General features: G+C 33.1%; 3 protein-coding genes across 15 annotated transcripts; 1 reads left to right on the forward strand and 2 right to left on the reverse strand.

Annotated features, from left to right (window-relative positions):
• Window positions 1-69: 69 nt before the first annotated feature.
• On the reverse strand, window positions 70-11,065 carry Fmr1 (fragile X messenger ribonucleoprotein 1 homolog). Of its 9 annotated transcripts, none has more exons than XM_070662993.1 (15): window positions 10,943-11,065; window positions 10,414-10,466; window positions 9,757-9,916; window positions 9,410-9,573; window positions 9,131-9,296; window positions 8,860-8,930; window positions 7,442-7,513; window positions 5,737-5,884; window positions 5,439-5,576; window positions 4,883-4,921; window positions 3,513-3,656; window positions 3,158-3,368; window positions 2,643-2,858; window positions 2,198-2,296; window positions 70-1,999 (listed from the first exon to the last, which is right to left on the reverse strand). In XM_070662993.1, the coding sequence occupies exons 1-15, from the start codon at window positions 10,991-10,993 to the stop codon at window positions 1,812-1,814; spliced, it is 1,920 nt and encodes a 639-aa protein (XP_070519094.1). In that variant the 5' UTR covers window positions 10,994-11,065; the 3' UTR covers window positions 70-1,811. The 9 variants fall into 9 exon arrangements, with proteins under 9 accessions (XP_070519094.1, XP_070519095.1, XP_070519097.1 ...); XM_070662994.1 differs by having other exon boundaries at window positions 9,766-9,916; window positions 10,943-11,064; XM_070663000.1 differs by having other exon boundaries at window positions 1,829-1,995.
• Window positions 11,066-11,220: 155 nt separating this feature from the next.
• Pef (penta-EF-hand domain containing protein peflin) lies at window positions 11,221-13,280 on the forward strand. Of its 3 annotated transcripts, XM_070663025.1 has the most exons (6): window positions 11,221-11,305; window positions 11,386-11,577; window positions 11,720-11,796; window positions 12,010-12,184; window positions 12,338-12,616; window positions 12,776-13,280. In XM_070663025.1, the coding sequence occupies exons 3-6, from the start codon at window positions 11,785-11,787 to the stop codon at window positions 12,865-12,867; spliced, it is 558 nt and encodes a 185-aa protein (XP_070519126.1). In that variant the 5' UTR covers window positions 11,221-11,305; window positions 11,386-11,577; window positions 11,720-11,784; the 3' UTR covers window positions 12,868-13,280. The 3 variants fall into 3 exon arrangements, with proteins under 3 accessions (XP_070519126.1, XP_070519127.1, XP_070519125.1); XM_070663024.1 differs by lacking the exon at window positions 11,221-11,305 and having other exon boundaries at window positions 11,332-11,577; XM_070663026.1 differs by lacking the exons at window positions 11,221-11,305; window positions 11,720-11,796 and having other exon boundaries at window positions 11,331-11,577.
• Window positions 13,281-13,372: 92 nt separating this feature from the next.
• Window positions 13,373-16,582, reverse strand: LOC139106322 (E3 ubiquitin-protein ligase TRIM45). 3 transcript variants are annotated; one of them, XM_070663011.1, is made up of 9 exons: window positions 16,295-16,582; window positions 16,022-16,222; window positions 15,644-15,903; window positions 15,303-15,520; window positions 14,991-15,191; window positions 14,671-14,879; window positions 13,938-14,017; window positions 13,653-13,859; window positions 13,435-13,525 (listed from the first exon to the last, which is right to left on the reverse strand). In XM_070663011.1, exons 2-8 carry the CDS (start codon window positions 16,207-16,209, stop codon window positions 13,849-13,851), a joined length of 1,167 nt encoding a protein of 388 aa, XP_070519112.1. In that variant the 5' UTR covers window positions 16,210-16,222; window positions 16,295-16,582; the 3' UTR covers window positions 13,435-13,525; window positions 13,653-13,848. The 3 variants fall into 3 exon arrangements, with proteins under 3 accessions (XP_070519111.1, XP_070519112.1, XP_070519113.1); XM_070663010.1 differs by lacking the exon at window positions 13,653-13,859 and having other exon boundaries at window positions 13,373-13,525; XM_070663012.1 differs by lacking the exons at window positions 13,435-13,525; window positions 13,653-13,859; window positions 13,938-14,017 and adding an exon at window positions 14,248-14,547.
• Window positions 16,583-16,588: the final 6 nt, after the last annotated feature.

A 16,588-nucleotide genomic window follows, 5' to 3' on the forward strand; every position in this document is an offset into this window, starting at 1 on the left:
TGAAAGTGAATTGTGCCGCGCCGTGTATATCAAAAGAATTTAAAGGTTCATCGTACTAATGACTCAGTCTATGTACAGAAATGTTTTATTCTTAAATTATGCACAAATTGCAATCAATACAAATGTATCTGAAACAAGCAAGTTGGGGGATATCTCAGTTTCTTTTTGGCTGCCATAAGAATATTCAGATAAAATGACAGCTGTTTTGTTAGGTGTCGATATATTGCATCAACCGCCGTGTGTTTTTGCAAAATTCATGAGACACGTCCGATTAGTTGTTGTCATATCCGGAAGAAGAAACAACTGTTTTAAATTGATAACTTATTTTTAATAATGTCGATAATCAATTTAAAACAATTGATCGTATCTATTTTATAGCTTAGTATAGTAAAGCTAGTTTATTTGTTCAGACATCCACATTTTGACTAAGTAGTATTATAGTAATAAAGGTATGCGCTAAGTCTGCACTTTAGCTAGATATCATAAAACATGTATCAATCCTTCTCTCTGGCACATCATACATTGGTATTACTAAGTATATGTTTACTTTCTTTTTAAATCATGCGAAACAATGTAGAAACAAACTCGATATCGAATTCTAAAGTTTGATATAGTATGCTTAGGCTGTAGTAAAAAAAAAATAATTAAAAAAAAAAGAGTAATAATTAAAAGAAAAGGGAAACAAAGAGAGAGAAAAAAAGAAAGAAAAGGCGCTAAATTACGTGAAGTGTACTCGGAAATAAAAACCGACTCCTTGTGCACATCTGACCGTGTTAGATTTGAATAAGTCATTTTCGCAATCATGATGATGCTATTAATCAACACTCAAGTTTGAAACGTAAAAATCTAGTGTTGTTAAATAACTATTAATAATCATAAATGAAAAACTCAATTTTTTTTTCAAGTAAATAGAAAGGAACATCATTGGGAACGCCTTTGAACCAGAATTTCTTGGAGCTGCCGCCTATCCACCATTGTTACGATCAACAACGGAAATCCATTTTCCTTGTACCGCATCAAGTTGCATCTTAGTTATGTCGCGTTCATTTCGGCATTCATAATTGTCTCCGATTAGAGCGTATCGGAATAACCCGAGGTTACTCGCCGAGTAATAAAGTAACAAAGTATCAAAGCAACAATTACTTATTTAATTTGAATATAGAGGTACTTTAGTGAAAAAGTACATGGAATAATTTGCCCGTCTCCGATTTGGCTATTAAGCTAAATGAAATTAACTCGATATGGGAATCACACCAAACAGTATACGCTGTAAGTACTGAGCGACATATCTCGATGAAAAACCTATCCAGAGCGATAATTGACGTTACGAGCCGCGCGATTATCCAGCCTATTATGGATCGTTAAACGTTAACGAGTGACTAAGGTGTACCGCGTCCACGGTACATCCGAAGCACTGCCACATAAGTTAGGAGCTTGGTATAAAAATGAGGCACAGTTTCACAATCAGGGAATCCTTACCAAATGCTACTCCTCTATCTCCCAATGAATGTATCCGTATATCAAACATGACAGTGTAATTACCATCATTAAACTAAACCATGCATGGATATTAATATTACGTGTCCTTAAATGTGTTTAAGGAGAATGACGATTTCTTAAACAACTGTCGTATTCTTATGTCGGTAGCAAACAGTCTTAACAACGAGCGTAGACTAATCATGTCGCGTTCCATAATCGTGTAGTCCTTACTTCGGTATGCGTCATGTTACGTGCTGGGAGTTGATAGCTCTCATCAGGTGTAACGTAGCAACGTTAGCAGCGCGATTGGCGACAACGCAACGTGTGGTTGCTTAGCCACTGGTACCGTTCACCAGAGCTTCTTTAGGCTTATTGCTCTGCTGCATACGAGGAGGACGAGACCGATGTTCTCTTTGGCCTTTAGGTCCCTGCGAACTGTTGTTAGACATGGATACGTCGTTCGCGGGTGTCCCTTCCTTGTTATTCATGGTCGATTGGTCGCACGGGCCGGCATTACTGCCTAAACAAATGTTGAGATTAACTCTGAATGTTTTCATATAAAAAAAGCGTAGGTGTCAGCTTCACGGCCACAACGAGGGTCGAGATAAAATCGTATAAAATAAATATAACATCGTTTTTTCGTCTACAACCGATCGTCCTAAAGATACGACGTCGCGTGCTCGAAACCGATAACGGAGGCGAGAGAGGATAAGCCTACCTGTCTGTTTAATACTTGGCGTTGAGCTTCGTTGTCGCGAGCGCCGAAGTCGTCTTCGTCTTATCCCTTTAGGTCCTCCCTCCACACTCGATACCGACTCTATACATAGACAAACCATTGTGACCATCCGCTGGACTCGCAACGACATTTAAAAAGAAACCACAGATAGTGAAAGCTGCACTGCATACGTTAGTAGCATACATTAGAATATTCATTTAAATTTAATGATAATAAATTAGTGTTAGATGGTCACAAGAGTTTGCTTCATATTATATGATAATCTAAAAGCGCTTTTCGATGCGTCACACGTTAATCCGTCTTTAGGACGAAACGGTTATGGGGACATCACCAACGTCGGCGCCTGTGTTACGCGTTTTTTCTCTTCTCTTTTTTTCATACAATCGCACACTCGCCCGCGCGCAAACAACAGATATTATTATATTACCTCTATCAATGCTTGAAACGTCTTGGCTGTCTAAAACGGTATCTTCGTCATCAGTAGTACGACGACGTTCGTCTCTACGATCTCGTCGCTGAGCTGGAGGACGTCCTTGTCTACCACTCATATACCCTGAATTACCGGCGCCTCCTTGATGACCGCCTCTCGGCGGTATATCTCGAACGCGATCTTCACTGCCGTCTAAAGTATCTCTGCGTAATCCTGAAGAATGTACAATCAATCATTAGATTTTCAATTCACGCAGGCAATCGTAAATATTTTTTACTTGCATTCCGTATCGTCCGTCGACTAACTAATCAGTTATTCCTAAAAACAAGTCGATCATGATAAAAAATTGAGGCGAACGGTGGATCGAATCGCGTGTGCGCTCTCGCAAGATCTTTCGAAACGATACATATTATATAGTACAAATAATCTGGCTTACATTTCAATAGTTTGAAAATAAGGCACGAAATATTTCTTTAATTTCACACAATTGCATTAATATGTTTTATAATTACCGGCATTGTGTCTTGTAGGGGCTCTACCCCGAGAACCACGTCCTCGAGATTGACCGCCGCGTCCGCCACGTCCGCTGATACCTTCTTCAGGTCCCGCAACCATCCCTCGTCTTGTAGGAGGAAAGCTGGGCATTGGCCCTGTGGTCGATCCGTGCATGCTTCGTAATTGCTGATCAATTTCCAATTTTTCTTGCCGCAGCTGCTCTACTTCCTGTAGTAAAAATTATACGACATTATAATCTCACAATTAAATTTACTCTCTCGCATATCTGAGGCTTCTCTCTGCGACGTTAGTTCAACGCAGGATATTTTAAAAGAACGATGAAGATATTGACATATAGCTTTGATATGATACCTTTAAATGTGCCAAATGGTATTCCAATAGAACTTTGGCATTGGCGATGCTTTCAACAGTGCCGACAAAGACGAAGGGCACTTGACCCTCCTCTCGTGGAATCGTTGGTTGAGGTTCGTTGTCTCCTTCTATTTTTACTCTTACCTGAAATGTGTACTTGTTAAAATTGCGCATGATCAACGCACTTGATAATACGGATTATTAGTATGAAACGCTGAAAATCGTATTTCATATCCATACCATCAGTTTTCAGTCACTGCCGTTTGTCATTTCCATCAACAGATTTGTCGATCGGTCTGCGAAAATTTGCTTAAATACTCTTTACATCCCCTTTACATTCCCAAAATTGATTTTAAATGAATAATTTCTCTACCTTTTCTCGAATAACATCTTTCAGATGGCAAATATTATACACGTACGTAAACACATGTATTATATTAAATACAATTGTTTCGTATATTTACGATTAGATCATTCTTTTACTTTTTTTTTTCTTTCAAATAACATTTTTCAGCAAATGCATTGCTGAGAAAGTAAGTTTTCTTTTGTAGTTATTAGTTATAAAAATTGTATTTTATATATACACGAAAAACATTTCTCTGGTCACAGTACGATATTTGAGATTAATCTCGGCATTAAAAACAAAATAAAAGATATATTTAAAAAATTAAAATAAATTAAAAATTTAAAAAAAAACGTAAAGAAAAAAACACTCATTTAATTTCCCATGCATAGTAATACTGTTAACAAATGTTTATCACAAAATATTCTTGTTACTTATGATAAAAATAAACGACATTATATGTTACGATATTTAATCATTAATTAATTGTCAAATTTCCAACAAATTGAAAGATTGTAAGAGCAAAATTTTGAAATAATACTTATTTAAACATAATTGAGACGACAAAAAACAAATGCATGGACATGGAATGACTCGTGCATCCAGATTTAAGATGCACATGTAGTACATTAAGGTCCATATACATAATGCACACTTAGCGTCAAATGCGGTCATGTGATAATCAGCCTGTGATAACGTTGAATGCAACTTTGACATTTCATATAAGTAAATTGACGTTCAGATTGAGGCAGTCACATTTAGTGCTAAATGTGAAACATGAATATAGGCCTGATTATATAAATAATGATCATTATTATTTCAATTATTATTATTTCAATATAATTTAAAGGAACTGGCCCGAGTGGTTTATGTAAGATTTGCGAGTGCTTCCATATGAATATATATATGTGTGTACATGATATATATATATACACATATATGTACATATATATATATATATATATATATTTAAATTGACTGAACTGGATGGAATAAAATCACAAACAATAGGAAATGACATACTTACTTTATCAATATGTATATTCCCACTCGAGCCAGTTGTTATCTACCGAAAACAGACAAGGAATATGTCATATAAAACCTAATCCCTCATAAGTCATAACTTCCATTTTCAATTGAATGCTATATTAATTTAATGTTTTCGAATACGACCCGTTATTAACGTCTGCGTTTGTTGCAAAAGAGAACGCCTATAATGATCGTTATGCTTCAAACGCGTGCTAAAAATTTCAGACAATTGCTACATACCCTGAGGTAAATATATATCGGTAGATGTTGAGGATCTGTAAAGTATTACATGTAATCTAGATAAATTTAAAATTTGACAATTTTAACAAAATCATACTGTATCAACTGAAAATGAAAATTGTTATACTTATATATAATATTATTTATTACATTTTAATATATTGTTAATTGAAAAAGGAAAATTCCTACCCAAGGAAGATATTAATTCTGAAAGTAATATCTTAAAAATAGGTTTGTTTCGTTTGATTAGTTAACCAAAAAGAAAAGGAAAATTAAAACCAAAAAATAAAACAAAAAAAAACAAAAATACTTACTACACCACTTTTGTCGACAATCTCTTGAATAATGCGACCATTTTTGCCAATTACTTTTCCTACCAACACCCGTGGGACTTGTATAGACTCCTCGCTGTATTCCAGCATAGATCGAGCTTTCTTAACAGCTTCATGCGTCTATGATTGAGAAAAAAATCTGGTAAACTCTGTATACCAGTCACATAAAATGCAACATACATATAGATACGCGAATAGTTTAAATGGAAAATAACAAATTTTCTTTTACTTGTAAAACAATATTTTTAGAAATAATGTAAGTGATGAATTTTACTATTACCTCTCCATATATCTTGAAAGTGCATGAATTTTCTTCTAATTCTATATTTGTAATGCCATCAACTTTTCGCGCTTGTTGAATATTTGCACCGTGAGCACCAATAGCTAGTCCCATCAGATCTTCTCGCACGTTAAATTCGTCTGTATATCTAAAAAAAAGTAAAATAAAACAATTAAAAATTTTGTATTTTATATTTTCCATACGATCTTGTTTTTAACATATAGTTTCCAGGATTTTTAATAGATTTAAAAAAATTAATCTTTATCTTTCTCTTTTTTTGTATCCCTCCTTTTCTCTCTTTCTCTCTCTCTCTGGACGTATATATGTAAATTATTTAATTATAAAGAACATTCAGAAATAATATGAAAGATACTTTAATGAATATAATTATCCATTTCATATCTTTTGATGTAACATGCTACAAGTATATTTATGTTGCAAGAAAAATAAAATTTTTATCAATGGCTTGCATTTCGGCAGATATAAAATAAATGTGTAACTTGAAGCTAACTATATTTGTAAATTTTTTTATAACTTTTAACCAATGCAATAGCCATGCACTGTACACTTATAAATAAGTTAAATATGTGTTAAACAATTTTCTTATATTACACTGAAAACAAACTCGATTAATTAAAATATTAGATGTAAAAAAAAAAAATAAATGAATAACTTATCAACTTAAATTATTAACTTATGCATCGCATGCACTTATCATTTAAAATATACAATAACTTGTAGCAGCATCATATATGTTTTTTACATGTGTATGCACACATGTATAAAATACACACATACACACACGCGTGTACACATTCAAGTACTTTTGCATTCACCCATAGCACGCACATTCATATTCATAACTACGTCATACACCCATCCACCCGTATACGATTTCTAATATTTATTTTATAAAAATACAAAATGGCATATAAGTTCTGAAATTATATTTGTTATATGATAATTATATCTCTCTCTCTCCGTATTATAATTAAAAAAAAAAAAAAGAATTTATTAAAGTTTATTCCTTCCGAATGAGAGATTGAAAAGAAGAGAAAAAGAAAATGCAAGAAATTAATAGTCTTTACGTACGTTACAAATCGGATTAAAACAAAATTGTCTAAAAAATTGTAAAACTATTTAATAAAAAAAAAAGATAATAAATAAATTAAAAAAAAAACGCGTTAACATAACTTATAACTAAAATGTATATTCTTCTTTTAACTAATATTTAATTAATGCTTCCTTATAATTTTTGATGTGTCTCTTGAATACATTTTTATAAGAATATATGGGATAGAGCCACCATTTATAAATATATGTGCAAGATATAGGATATATCAGTGTTTCTCAAACATTGGCAGGCCAAGTTTCGACGTTCTTGTGAACAAGTAAATAATAATTAAGAATCTACGTAGTGTGTAAAAAACAAAATGAAATCGGGAACCGATCACAGCTACATGTATATTTGTTGGCTACCTCACCAATTATGCAAAATCTTACTACATAGCACATAATGGAAAAAGATATAAATAATTGTCTTATATCAGTGAATTTAAAGCACATGGATTTCAGTGAATATACTACACAACGCTGAAGCATGCACGTTTAAAGTGTCGATTTATTTTCCGTTCGGCAAATGTAATTGTGTATTGTCATACAGTAAGCTAAAACTTAATTCTAAACCACGCTGCTGTGATCTCACCTTGAATTTGTTTTCACTCCTGCCTCAAAGTCTGAGACACGCTGATATATAAAGTTTGAAGATCTAAATTTGCTGAAATGAGAATGGTGTAACTCAGTGAAAACTCATTATAAGATGGCCCTATCCTATTATGTCCTTGCCATTCTGTCTGTTTGCTCTTAATTAATGCATGCAGACACTTGCATATAAAGTTTATTTTTCGAGTTTACTTGCACAAACGTTTAAATGAAAATTTGTCGTTGATTTTTTTTTCTTTTTCCCTACACACACACGCACGCACACATTTATCCTTATGTACATCGTCACGCATATTTATTTGCGACGCGCAAACACATGTATACATTTTATTAAGATACATCCCAAGCTAAATTGTCATTAATATATGAATATTATTTCAAAGCAATAATGAAGAAAGACTGTTATATTCATTTATGCATACATACTCTCTTATACGCACACATACATACACATACGCGCGCACGTCAACGCTTTCCTATCGATTAATTTTACTGCAAATTATATACCAAGTATATATGTGTATGTATGATGTATATATATATGTACGTGCAATATTCTGATTATAAAATATATCGAATGAATTATCCCATCTATCGTATGATGTTTCAGACATAGTAAATTTGCTGCTTATTAAAATAATTTTTTTTTACAAGTTATTTTGTATGCGCATTATAATTATCGTTTTCCTTTATTTTCATGTAATCATGTATTACGAGTAAAAGATCAAAGGCAGCATAAATTCAAGGAGTGATCAGAATATTTATTTTATCAAATACATACATGCATGTATGATGTACGTATGTATGTATGAGTGTACGTAAATACACTTTAATATATTTTGATCGAAAGAGTTTATTAGTTGCTATGAAATAATTAGCAAACTCAATATAGCATTCTTTCCTTAAAATAAATATTGGAATAAAACAATTAGTAATGATTGTGTCTGCAATGCATATGATCATGCTTAGAACCTAATATTGTTACTGCCATAACAAAAAGATGAATTATAGTGCATATGAAATTTTTATCTTGACTTGCATTTGTTCTGTTATACCAGAAGAAAAATTAAAAAAAAAAAGAAAGTTAAATTTGTTGGAATATTCCATCTATAATATCGTATATTTGTAACACAGATGAAAGAAAGGAAAAAAAAAAAGATAAATTAAGATAAACGATAAACACTACTTATGATGTGCCTGTGTAATCGCATATACATGAAGTTATGTGATACTAAAGCGCACATATCAATTGATGATTAGAAATCTTGTGATATGATTTTCTGCCAGTAAATGCAAACCACAGACAGGATGGTAACCAGGACAGTACATGGACAAGAGCAGGTAAACAATCTCACAAGATTTTTTATTATTTACAAAAACTAAAAAAATTAAATAACTTACCCCCCTATTGTTTGAAGTTTAGTAGACTCGAGTTGACGCGCCGCTTCTTCCGTTCTTTTCAATAGCAAAACCTATAAAATTTTAAAAAAAAAAGATAGAATGTACGGTTTTTTTTTTTCTTTCTTTTTTTGGAGATATCGTATAAATGCTCAAGAATTGTGAGGATGTAAAAGCAATATAATTTTATACATGCTCTTCAATAAATTGTCAAGACTCACTTATTTTTATATAAATATTTTTCTAAGTACCAATGCATAAAAATTAATTTTACCTTTTGCGATAAGTTTCTAAAGTGCATTTCTTGGAGCATGCTACTGTGACGATGTATATTTTCGTGACGGGAGATGGCCAGCAGTACTCCTCGTTCAGGCACATATCGGCACACTGCCGCCCCTATCGCTTTTTGAAATTCCTTATGTGCATTGTCCATCTTTGCACTACAATACAATATTCACGATTTAATTTTATTTTAAATAAAATACCGATGCTTTTTTAAAATAGTAAATTATATATATATTTTTTTCTATTTTTTTTCAACATTTTTACTTACAAGTCTCTGAGCTCTTCAGGTACTTCAATTTCGATCTTGTGAAATGTGTTTTTATCAATAGGGGGATTTGGATTTTTAGCTCTCAATCGCTCACTAGCTACAATTTCGGTATACGTGTAGTCCCATCCCAAGTACTCGACTACTTGAAAACCTCCTTTACTCATCTGAAGCATTAAACAATTTAATATAAATAAAAAATCGATTAAAAAACGAAGGAAAAAAAGGAAAAAAAAAATACAGAGAATATTTAATGTTAATAGATATTTTAAAAATTATATTATATGCAAATATGTATCAAATTATATATTTATATATAGTATGTACGAAACCATATGCCTATCTATTACATTGTCTACCTTGATGAGTGCTTTCCACCAACCCCATGCTTCTTGATCGTTAGATCTAGAGAATACTTCAATCTCTTGATTTTCCTGAAATTCTGTTTTGGAACCATCTTTTGGAGGTAGACGAACTTGAGCAAATGGAAATTTCGATTCGGGTTGCCAGCTGGAATGTGCATTCGACGTTTAATTAGCTCGGAATATACCGATTAATTGAAATATATCGTGACTTATATAAAACTTGTAATGATACTTTCAATTTATTTTTAATTATCATAAATCTCATAATAATCTATATTTGTTCTATTAATATTTTTAATTAGTACACAATATAAATCAAAACGTATCATTTCTTTTCATACATGTCGCATATAAAATATTATACAGTAATTATTAAATATATTAATATTGCCATACATGCAAGTTATAAAATATAAAATATATATATCGTTCCATAGATTTTCTTGATTATATAAATTTTTAGCATTCTATAGCGATAACAAGACTAAAAAAAAAAATAAAGGTGGAGACGTATGTAACTCGATATCTCCACAGTTTGAATACATTATTATTGGTAAAAAATTCATTGTGTTAAATTCCAAAAAGAGATATACATATATATTACATTCTTGTGAAATATGACGAGTCAAGAGGGTAACTTACTCATTCTCAAACGTTACCAAAACCTGGTCGTCAAAGACGTCGGTGACAAAGGCCTGAAAAAGAAAAGCGATACGAAATGATATAGCGAGCAATGATCGCGAGAATAACGCGGAGTGTGGCGAGCAGCGTAAGGCAGTCGGATGTAAAATCGGAATTCCGTCGAAGGAGCGAAGGGGGAAGACGGGCGAGGTGGAAGGAGATGACGATGGACGGCGAGCACGAGTCGGCGGATCGGTGTGCCGCGATAAGCGCGCCGGGATGTCGTGAGGCAAGGGCTTGGAGGGCCGGCAGCGGCGAGCCGTGCGCGCGGACGTGCATCGATGCGCCAGCCGAGGGGAAAATCACGCCCTGTCAAACGAGACATGGCGTCGAAGGAAGCCGCGTTGCCTCGCGAACATTTGACGGGCGTGCATTCGCGAAGTACAGGCCCAAGTAGGGCGAGATTATTGTCGCGCCGCGGCTCGCGCCTCGGCCTATCCGCCGCCTACGCGCTCCGCCCGCTTTTTTGTATACTTTTCACACAACGAACCTTATAATACGCTCCGTTTTCGCCGCATACTTCGACTGTGAGATCCTCCATCTTGCTTTTGTGTGACGGTTCGGCTCCTTTGCGGCAGGCATGCTGAAGAGCGGGCCGCCCGTGCGAGTTTGGGGCTGCGAATTTCCCGTCGGCCAATCACCGGGATCTCTTCCATGACGCCGCGAAGCTATTGGCCTTTAGCGCCGAGTCAGCGCAGGCAATGATGCCAACGGTAGAACATATTGATCTTCCGTTAGATAAAAAGCCCTACCCGGACTTTGGAGAGTAGTTGCTTTTCATTTACATCAAAACTCGAATAATTCTCAGTTGTAACGTCATTCTGCCTATCTTCGCGTCTTATAAAAGACAAAGGTAAAATGAAGTTATAAGTGAGATAATTGTGAGTTTTATTGCAAATGAAAAGCAGCAAGTTGATAGTTTATTCTTTACAGTTGAATTATCTGCAACAGTTTGAAAGCCTCTATTTCCGTCCAGCTAAAGGCTTTGTTCCGACGAACAATCGCAAGTTTCAGGAAATTTTCATACCGATCAAGAGATTCCGTAAATCTGAAGAAAACAGGCCACTCTCTGATGTCCTCGAAAATTTAATTTCTTACGGTTTTTGATCTGTAGAAAATAATTTTGTAAGTTAAAATCGTCGCTCGTAATTATTTTTTAAGTTATAAATTTTTTCGTAACTACTTACGAGGTTAAGTAAATTACGCTTGACAGACGAATGAGTTTGTTATTATGTAACTTTAATAACACAAATTCTCGTGATGACAGTCTGAACAGAGATCCACGGTGCATACTGTTATCCGTGCACTGTCCTAGGATTAGAAGCTTGGAACATGGCATACCCGGTAATTTAAAATAAAAAATGTAACCATTATATTTATCGCAATCGATGCACGCCTTGTATTATTAACTTATAAGAGATATGAATATTGCACAGTAAACGCACATTAATTAATGTACGATAGCTCTGACGTACAGACGAAATGTTAATGCCTCTCTTTGTTATAGATAATTTGCTGGTTTCTTTATTTTTAATTAATTCTGCCTTTTTTTTCAAGAACACAATGTATGGTGCCACTGATCCAGGATCAGGAGTAAGCCCAGATGTGCAAAGATGGTTCTCCACAGTAGATAGGGATGGAAGTGGACGGATAACAGCCACAGAATTGCAGTCTGCACTGGCCAATGGTCAAGGGGGTACTTTTTCTGACACAGCATGCAAATTAATGATTGGTAGGTTGCAGTATATGTGTAGAAAATAACAGAAGAGGACAATATTTTAATTTTAATTTTTTAATTTATGGTTTTATCTTCTTGGCAAACTAGAAATAAAAATATATATTATACATATATGTATAAATATAACTAATTTTGTGTTTTTTTTAGGTATGTTTGATAAAGAAAAGAATGGTACTATTAATATAACAGAATTTCAAGCACTTTTCAATTATATAAATTCTTGGCTGGGTGTATTTCGTGGCTTTGACCATGATAATTCTGGTAGTATACAAGAGAGTGAATTAAGTGCAGCCCTGGAACAGATGGGTTACAGGCTTAGTTCACAGTTTATTCAGTTTCTTATAAAAAAAAGCGATCTTCGTGGTCATCAGTCTATTACTATAGACCAATTTATAGTATTGTGTGTTCAGATACAAAGGTTTACAGGTAATCAATTTATATAGCAAAGAGCATTTTATAATAATTAAAATATTACTTACCAATTTAGCAATGTAACAAAATATATTTAAATTATTTTGTATAGAGTTTTATATTATTTAGATAATTTAAATATTTTTGTTTAACAGAATATATTATGTATTACAGAGGCATTTAGAACGAGAGATACCGACCAAACTGGCACGATCACTATTGGATTTGAAGATTTTCTAGGAGTTGCTCTCAGTTGCAGCATATAACATCTTTATATTTTAATAATCGTAGAGTTAGAATTATTTTTATACTTGTACATGAAAAACAATAATTGCTTAGCTTATGCTACAAATTCTATTTTTATTATGGAAACTAACGTAATATAAGTTATAGATATCGATAAGTTTTTAGAAATAAGGATATAAGAGACGTATTTGTACTTGCAAACTTTTTTTCACCACTAAGCTTTTAGTTTTTTATTTATATGCTTTATTATAAGAGCTTAAGTAAGATAAAATTATTAAATAGCAAAATAAGGAGCTAAAAATATGCTTCCAATGATATTATGTACGAGTACCTCAAATGACAATGAAACGCGTTTATTTTACACGATAATTAAAAGGCAATTATGCAGCGTTGAAATAAAAAGAAACGTCACATGACAATGCAAGATATTAAACTGTTATTTTTATAAAGATTTACTAGTATAGAATTTATGACGATTTTATGCATCGATTATATAATGGTTTTTTCTATACAGATATTTTGAAAATAATGCAGATGCTTCAAAATTACGAGATTACAAAGTTATATTACTTCGCACGATACAGGCTCGCGAAAGAATTCAAGAATTTGAACGGTTGCAAAAAGCACGACATCTTCTCGATGCTATTTCGTTAATAAACGATTTGCTTGCCGATGGCTCTGAAATTGAAGTATTATCACTTGCTAGAATAATAGTGAAGAGATTAAATAAATTGGGTGTGACAAATATAACGTCAGATAAAGAAAATGGTACGTATATTATTTTATATATATATAATATACGTACGCATGTAAGTTCTTTCAAAATATATGCATTATATTTTTTTGCAGAATATTGGTATAAAGATGCGAGATTATCAGCTTTAAGGAATACACATAGTGGCATTTATCACTGTTGCACATTTTGTTCTAGTGGTGGAAAAAAGGAAGTGATTTGTGGATGTAGAGGCACGATGCCTGGTAAAATTTAATTACACTTCTTTTTAAACACTAACTGTGAAATATATATTAAAAATTAAAGAAAAAAAAAATTTTCTAATTTAAAATTTAGAATAAATAAGGAATAACTTACTTTTTGTATAGGTGGATACAGAGGTTGCGGTCATGGACACTTCGGACATCCAGGCTTTAATCATTGGTCTTGTTGTGGATCTATATTACGTAATGGACGTTGTTTAATTACACGAAAAACCATGCATCAAGTTATATTGTAAGTCTTAATAAATATATTGTCCATATATAATTAAAACTTTTAAATTTAAAATAAAAATTCTATTTTGTAATAGTTTATATTAAGACTTTAAATTAGATTTTAAATATAGAAATGTTTAACAAAGCAGCAATTATTAAATATTCTTATTTAAAGAAAAAGTAAAAGAAGATTGGAAAAAAGAATAAATAATGGTTTATATCTTACCGTAATTTTTGCTTCTTTACAATAATACGTACATTTCAGCATTTATTTTATTTATTATAAATTTTTATAATTAACTACTTAGAACTAACGCAACTTAAAAATAACGCATGTCATATAAGTCGTAGTATAATTAGTTTCTTGCTTATTATCACATTAAAAGTATGTCCGCATAATAATCTTAATAATTCTAATTAATCTGAATATCAGTCAAAGTGGAATGTATTTTTTATACCTCAAATGACAATTATATCTTTTTCGCTCATTACTAAAAAATTAATCACATAACAATGTAACAAAGTAAAAAAAAAAAAAATTAAATTATTAAACACATGTATTTGCGCGCTATAATTTCCAATTTAATAATTAGAAATTATATAGCTATACATACCCACGAAACTTGGCCGCGTTGTATGTTTCTTCAAGATTGTTAGTTGAAAATACGTTGTGGTTGTATTGAATTAATAGATCATTTAGATATGTTTTCGCTTTTTGCAACATTATCGCCAAGTATGTACAAGCTCTTTTTCCCGCACTGATCGCATTTTCACTAGCGTGGCCTCTGTGTTGCACGCTCCACATACATTCTTTACAAGTTACCTAGAAAAAAAAGAAAAAAATTATTATTCATTTACAAATTCATAAAATAATGCACTCAATACATTAAGAAATATCAAATAAATTGTGCGAGGAAAAGGAATGGCTGTAAACCTGCTGACACGCGACGCAATAAAATCTCAACGCGTGCGTCGGATGCGTTTGACATAAAATTGTTCGTCGTATTTTAGTAGCCTCCCACAGCGGTCTCATTAAATGTTTAATTGCTCTCGCCTCCGCAAAGTTTTGTCGCTCGTGTTGCTTTGCGCATTCCGAGCAAAAATTGCGCAAGCACGTCGAACATTGTATGAGCGCCTTAAAAAAAAGAAAGAAAGATTACCATACAAAAAAGTACATAAAAGATTTTTAACTTAGCATTAAAATAAAATTTTAAAAGACTCGCAATAACATTATTTAAATTGTTACCAGAACTTCGTCTGTACAAATATCACAAAGTACTCTGTTAACCAGTTTATGTCGCACAGTATCCATAACTAAACGATGTTGCAAGGGATAATGCGGCAATGGTATGGGAGAATTAGCATTTGGCAATTGCGTATCACACAGTGGACAAGTTTCGTAAATGTTGGACTGCGGATACGTTCGATCGTCTCGTATTTCATTTTTCGAAGAAACATTCGGAGCTGCAAAAATACAATTCTATTAATAATTTTATAGAGGTGCGATCATGAGTTATTTAATTATCATAAAAGATATTAAATTGTACTTTTTTTTTCTTTGTCAGAACAAAACTTTTCGCTACTTACGTCTGCTCATTAATTCGTAAACGCAAGATAAACATATAGGATGCAAGCAGGGAAGGAGTCTGGGCTCCTCCATTCTCTGCCCGCATCTGGGACATTGAAAGTCTGCGTCGTGCGGCAGTCTATCCGAAAACTGTATCGATTCCCTCGGATTTTCCTCAACTTCACTATCCATTTTATCGCGAGTAAAGATGGGAGAAGATTGATCTGCGAAAGTATTTAAATTCGTCCAAGAAACGTGCCTTTTTCTATCCTTGCTGCCGCTGAAAATAATTTGAGTTATTAATACATACTCCAAGAATTAAATCCTTATATATTAAATTATAATATCACAATGTTAATCTTTACGAAACTTTGAGTGAATCTAAAAATCTTGCTCACCGTTCGTTCGGACATGTCATCGCCGTTGGTTCGATTTGAACGGAATCATTAGTATTAATACCTTTGCTCTTGCATTCGACTAAATTCGCGTAAATATGATCGCAGCTCCCGAGCTCGCTATCTATCGCAGCCTCGCGACCGCAACAGCCTTTCGGGAAACGTTTCGCCGAGCAATTTACGAAATCCATCGATTACAGAACGCTTAAAACAAAGTACATTGAAAATACAATACGTATGTAACTTTTTCTGATTAAAATTATAATAATTACTTACTAAGAAATAAAGGTATCATCAACGAGAGATACGAAATAATGAGTCAATGGACCGCACGCGGACTTCTTACTGCTCAAGACACCTCCGTCGGCGCAGCTGGTTAAAAATAATCTTCAAACATAGGCCATGAGCCAAGCGTATGTGGAACTTGCCATAAAACATGAAATCTTAGCTACTGGTCGTAAATATCTTCTATTAATTCTGCTAGCACAAAACGTGATTAGAAATATTATATTTAATATTTATGCAATAATTTTATAGATAAAATTGTTAAAGTTATTACACTAAACAAAA

The sequence above is a fragment of the Cardiocondyla obscurior genome, linkage group LG10 (assembly GCF_019399895.1).
Source record: "Cardiocondyla obscurior isolate alpha-2009 linkage group LG10, Cobs3.1, whole genome shotgun sequence".
Classification (NCBI taxonomy): Eukaryota; Metazoa; Arthropoda; class Insecta; order Hymenoptera; family Formicidae; genus Cardiocondyla; species Cardiocondyla obscurior.

Bases quoted from the DNA above. Each gene is read 5' to 3' on its own strand.
- Fmr1 (XM_070662993.1), bottom strand. From the start codon at position 10,993: ATGGAGGATCTCACAGTCGAAGTATGCGGCGAAAACGGAGCGTATTAT. The intron at 9,917-10,413 runs GTAAGTTACCCT...TGCACATTCCAG, and splicing joins TTGGTAACGTTTGAGAATGA to CTGGCAACCCGAATCGAAAT. The intron at 2,859-3,157 runs GTAATTATAAAA...TACATTCTTCAG, and splicing joins CCCTACAAGACACAATGCCG to GATTACGCAGAGATACTTTA.
- Pef (XM_070663025.1), top strand. The intron at 12,185-12,337 runs GTAGGTTGCAGT...TGTTTTTTTTAG, and splicing joins AGCATGCAAATTAATGATTG to GTATGTTTGATAAAGAAAAG. The intron at 12,617-12,775 runs GTAATCAATTTA...TATGTATTACAG, and splicing joins TCAGATACAAAGGTTTACAG to AGGCATTTAGAACGAGAGAT.
- LOC139106322 (XM_070663010.1), bottom strand. From the start codon at position 16,209: ATGGATTTCGTAAATTGCTCGGCGAAACGTTTCCCGAAAGGCTGTTGC. The intron at 15,904-16,021 runs GTGAGCAAGATT...AATTATTTTCAG, and splicing joins ATGACATGTCCGAACGAACG to CGGCAGCAAGGATAGAAAAA. The intron at 13,526-13,937 runs GTAAGTTATTCC...CTTCAATTTCAG, and splicing joins TGTATCCACCTATACAAAAA to AGCCATCGGCAAGCAAATCG.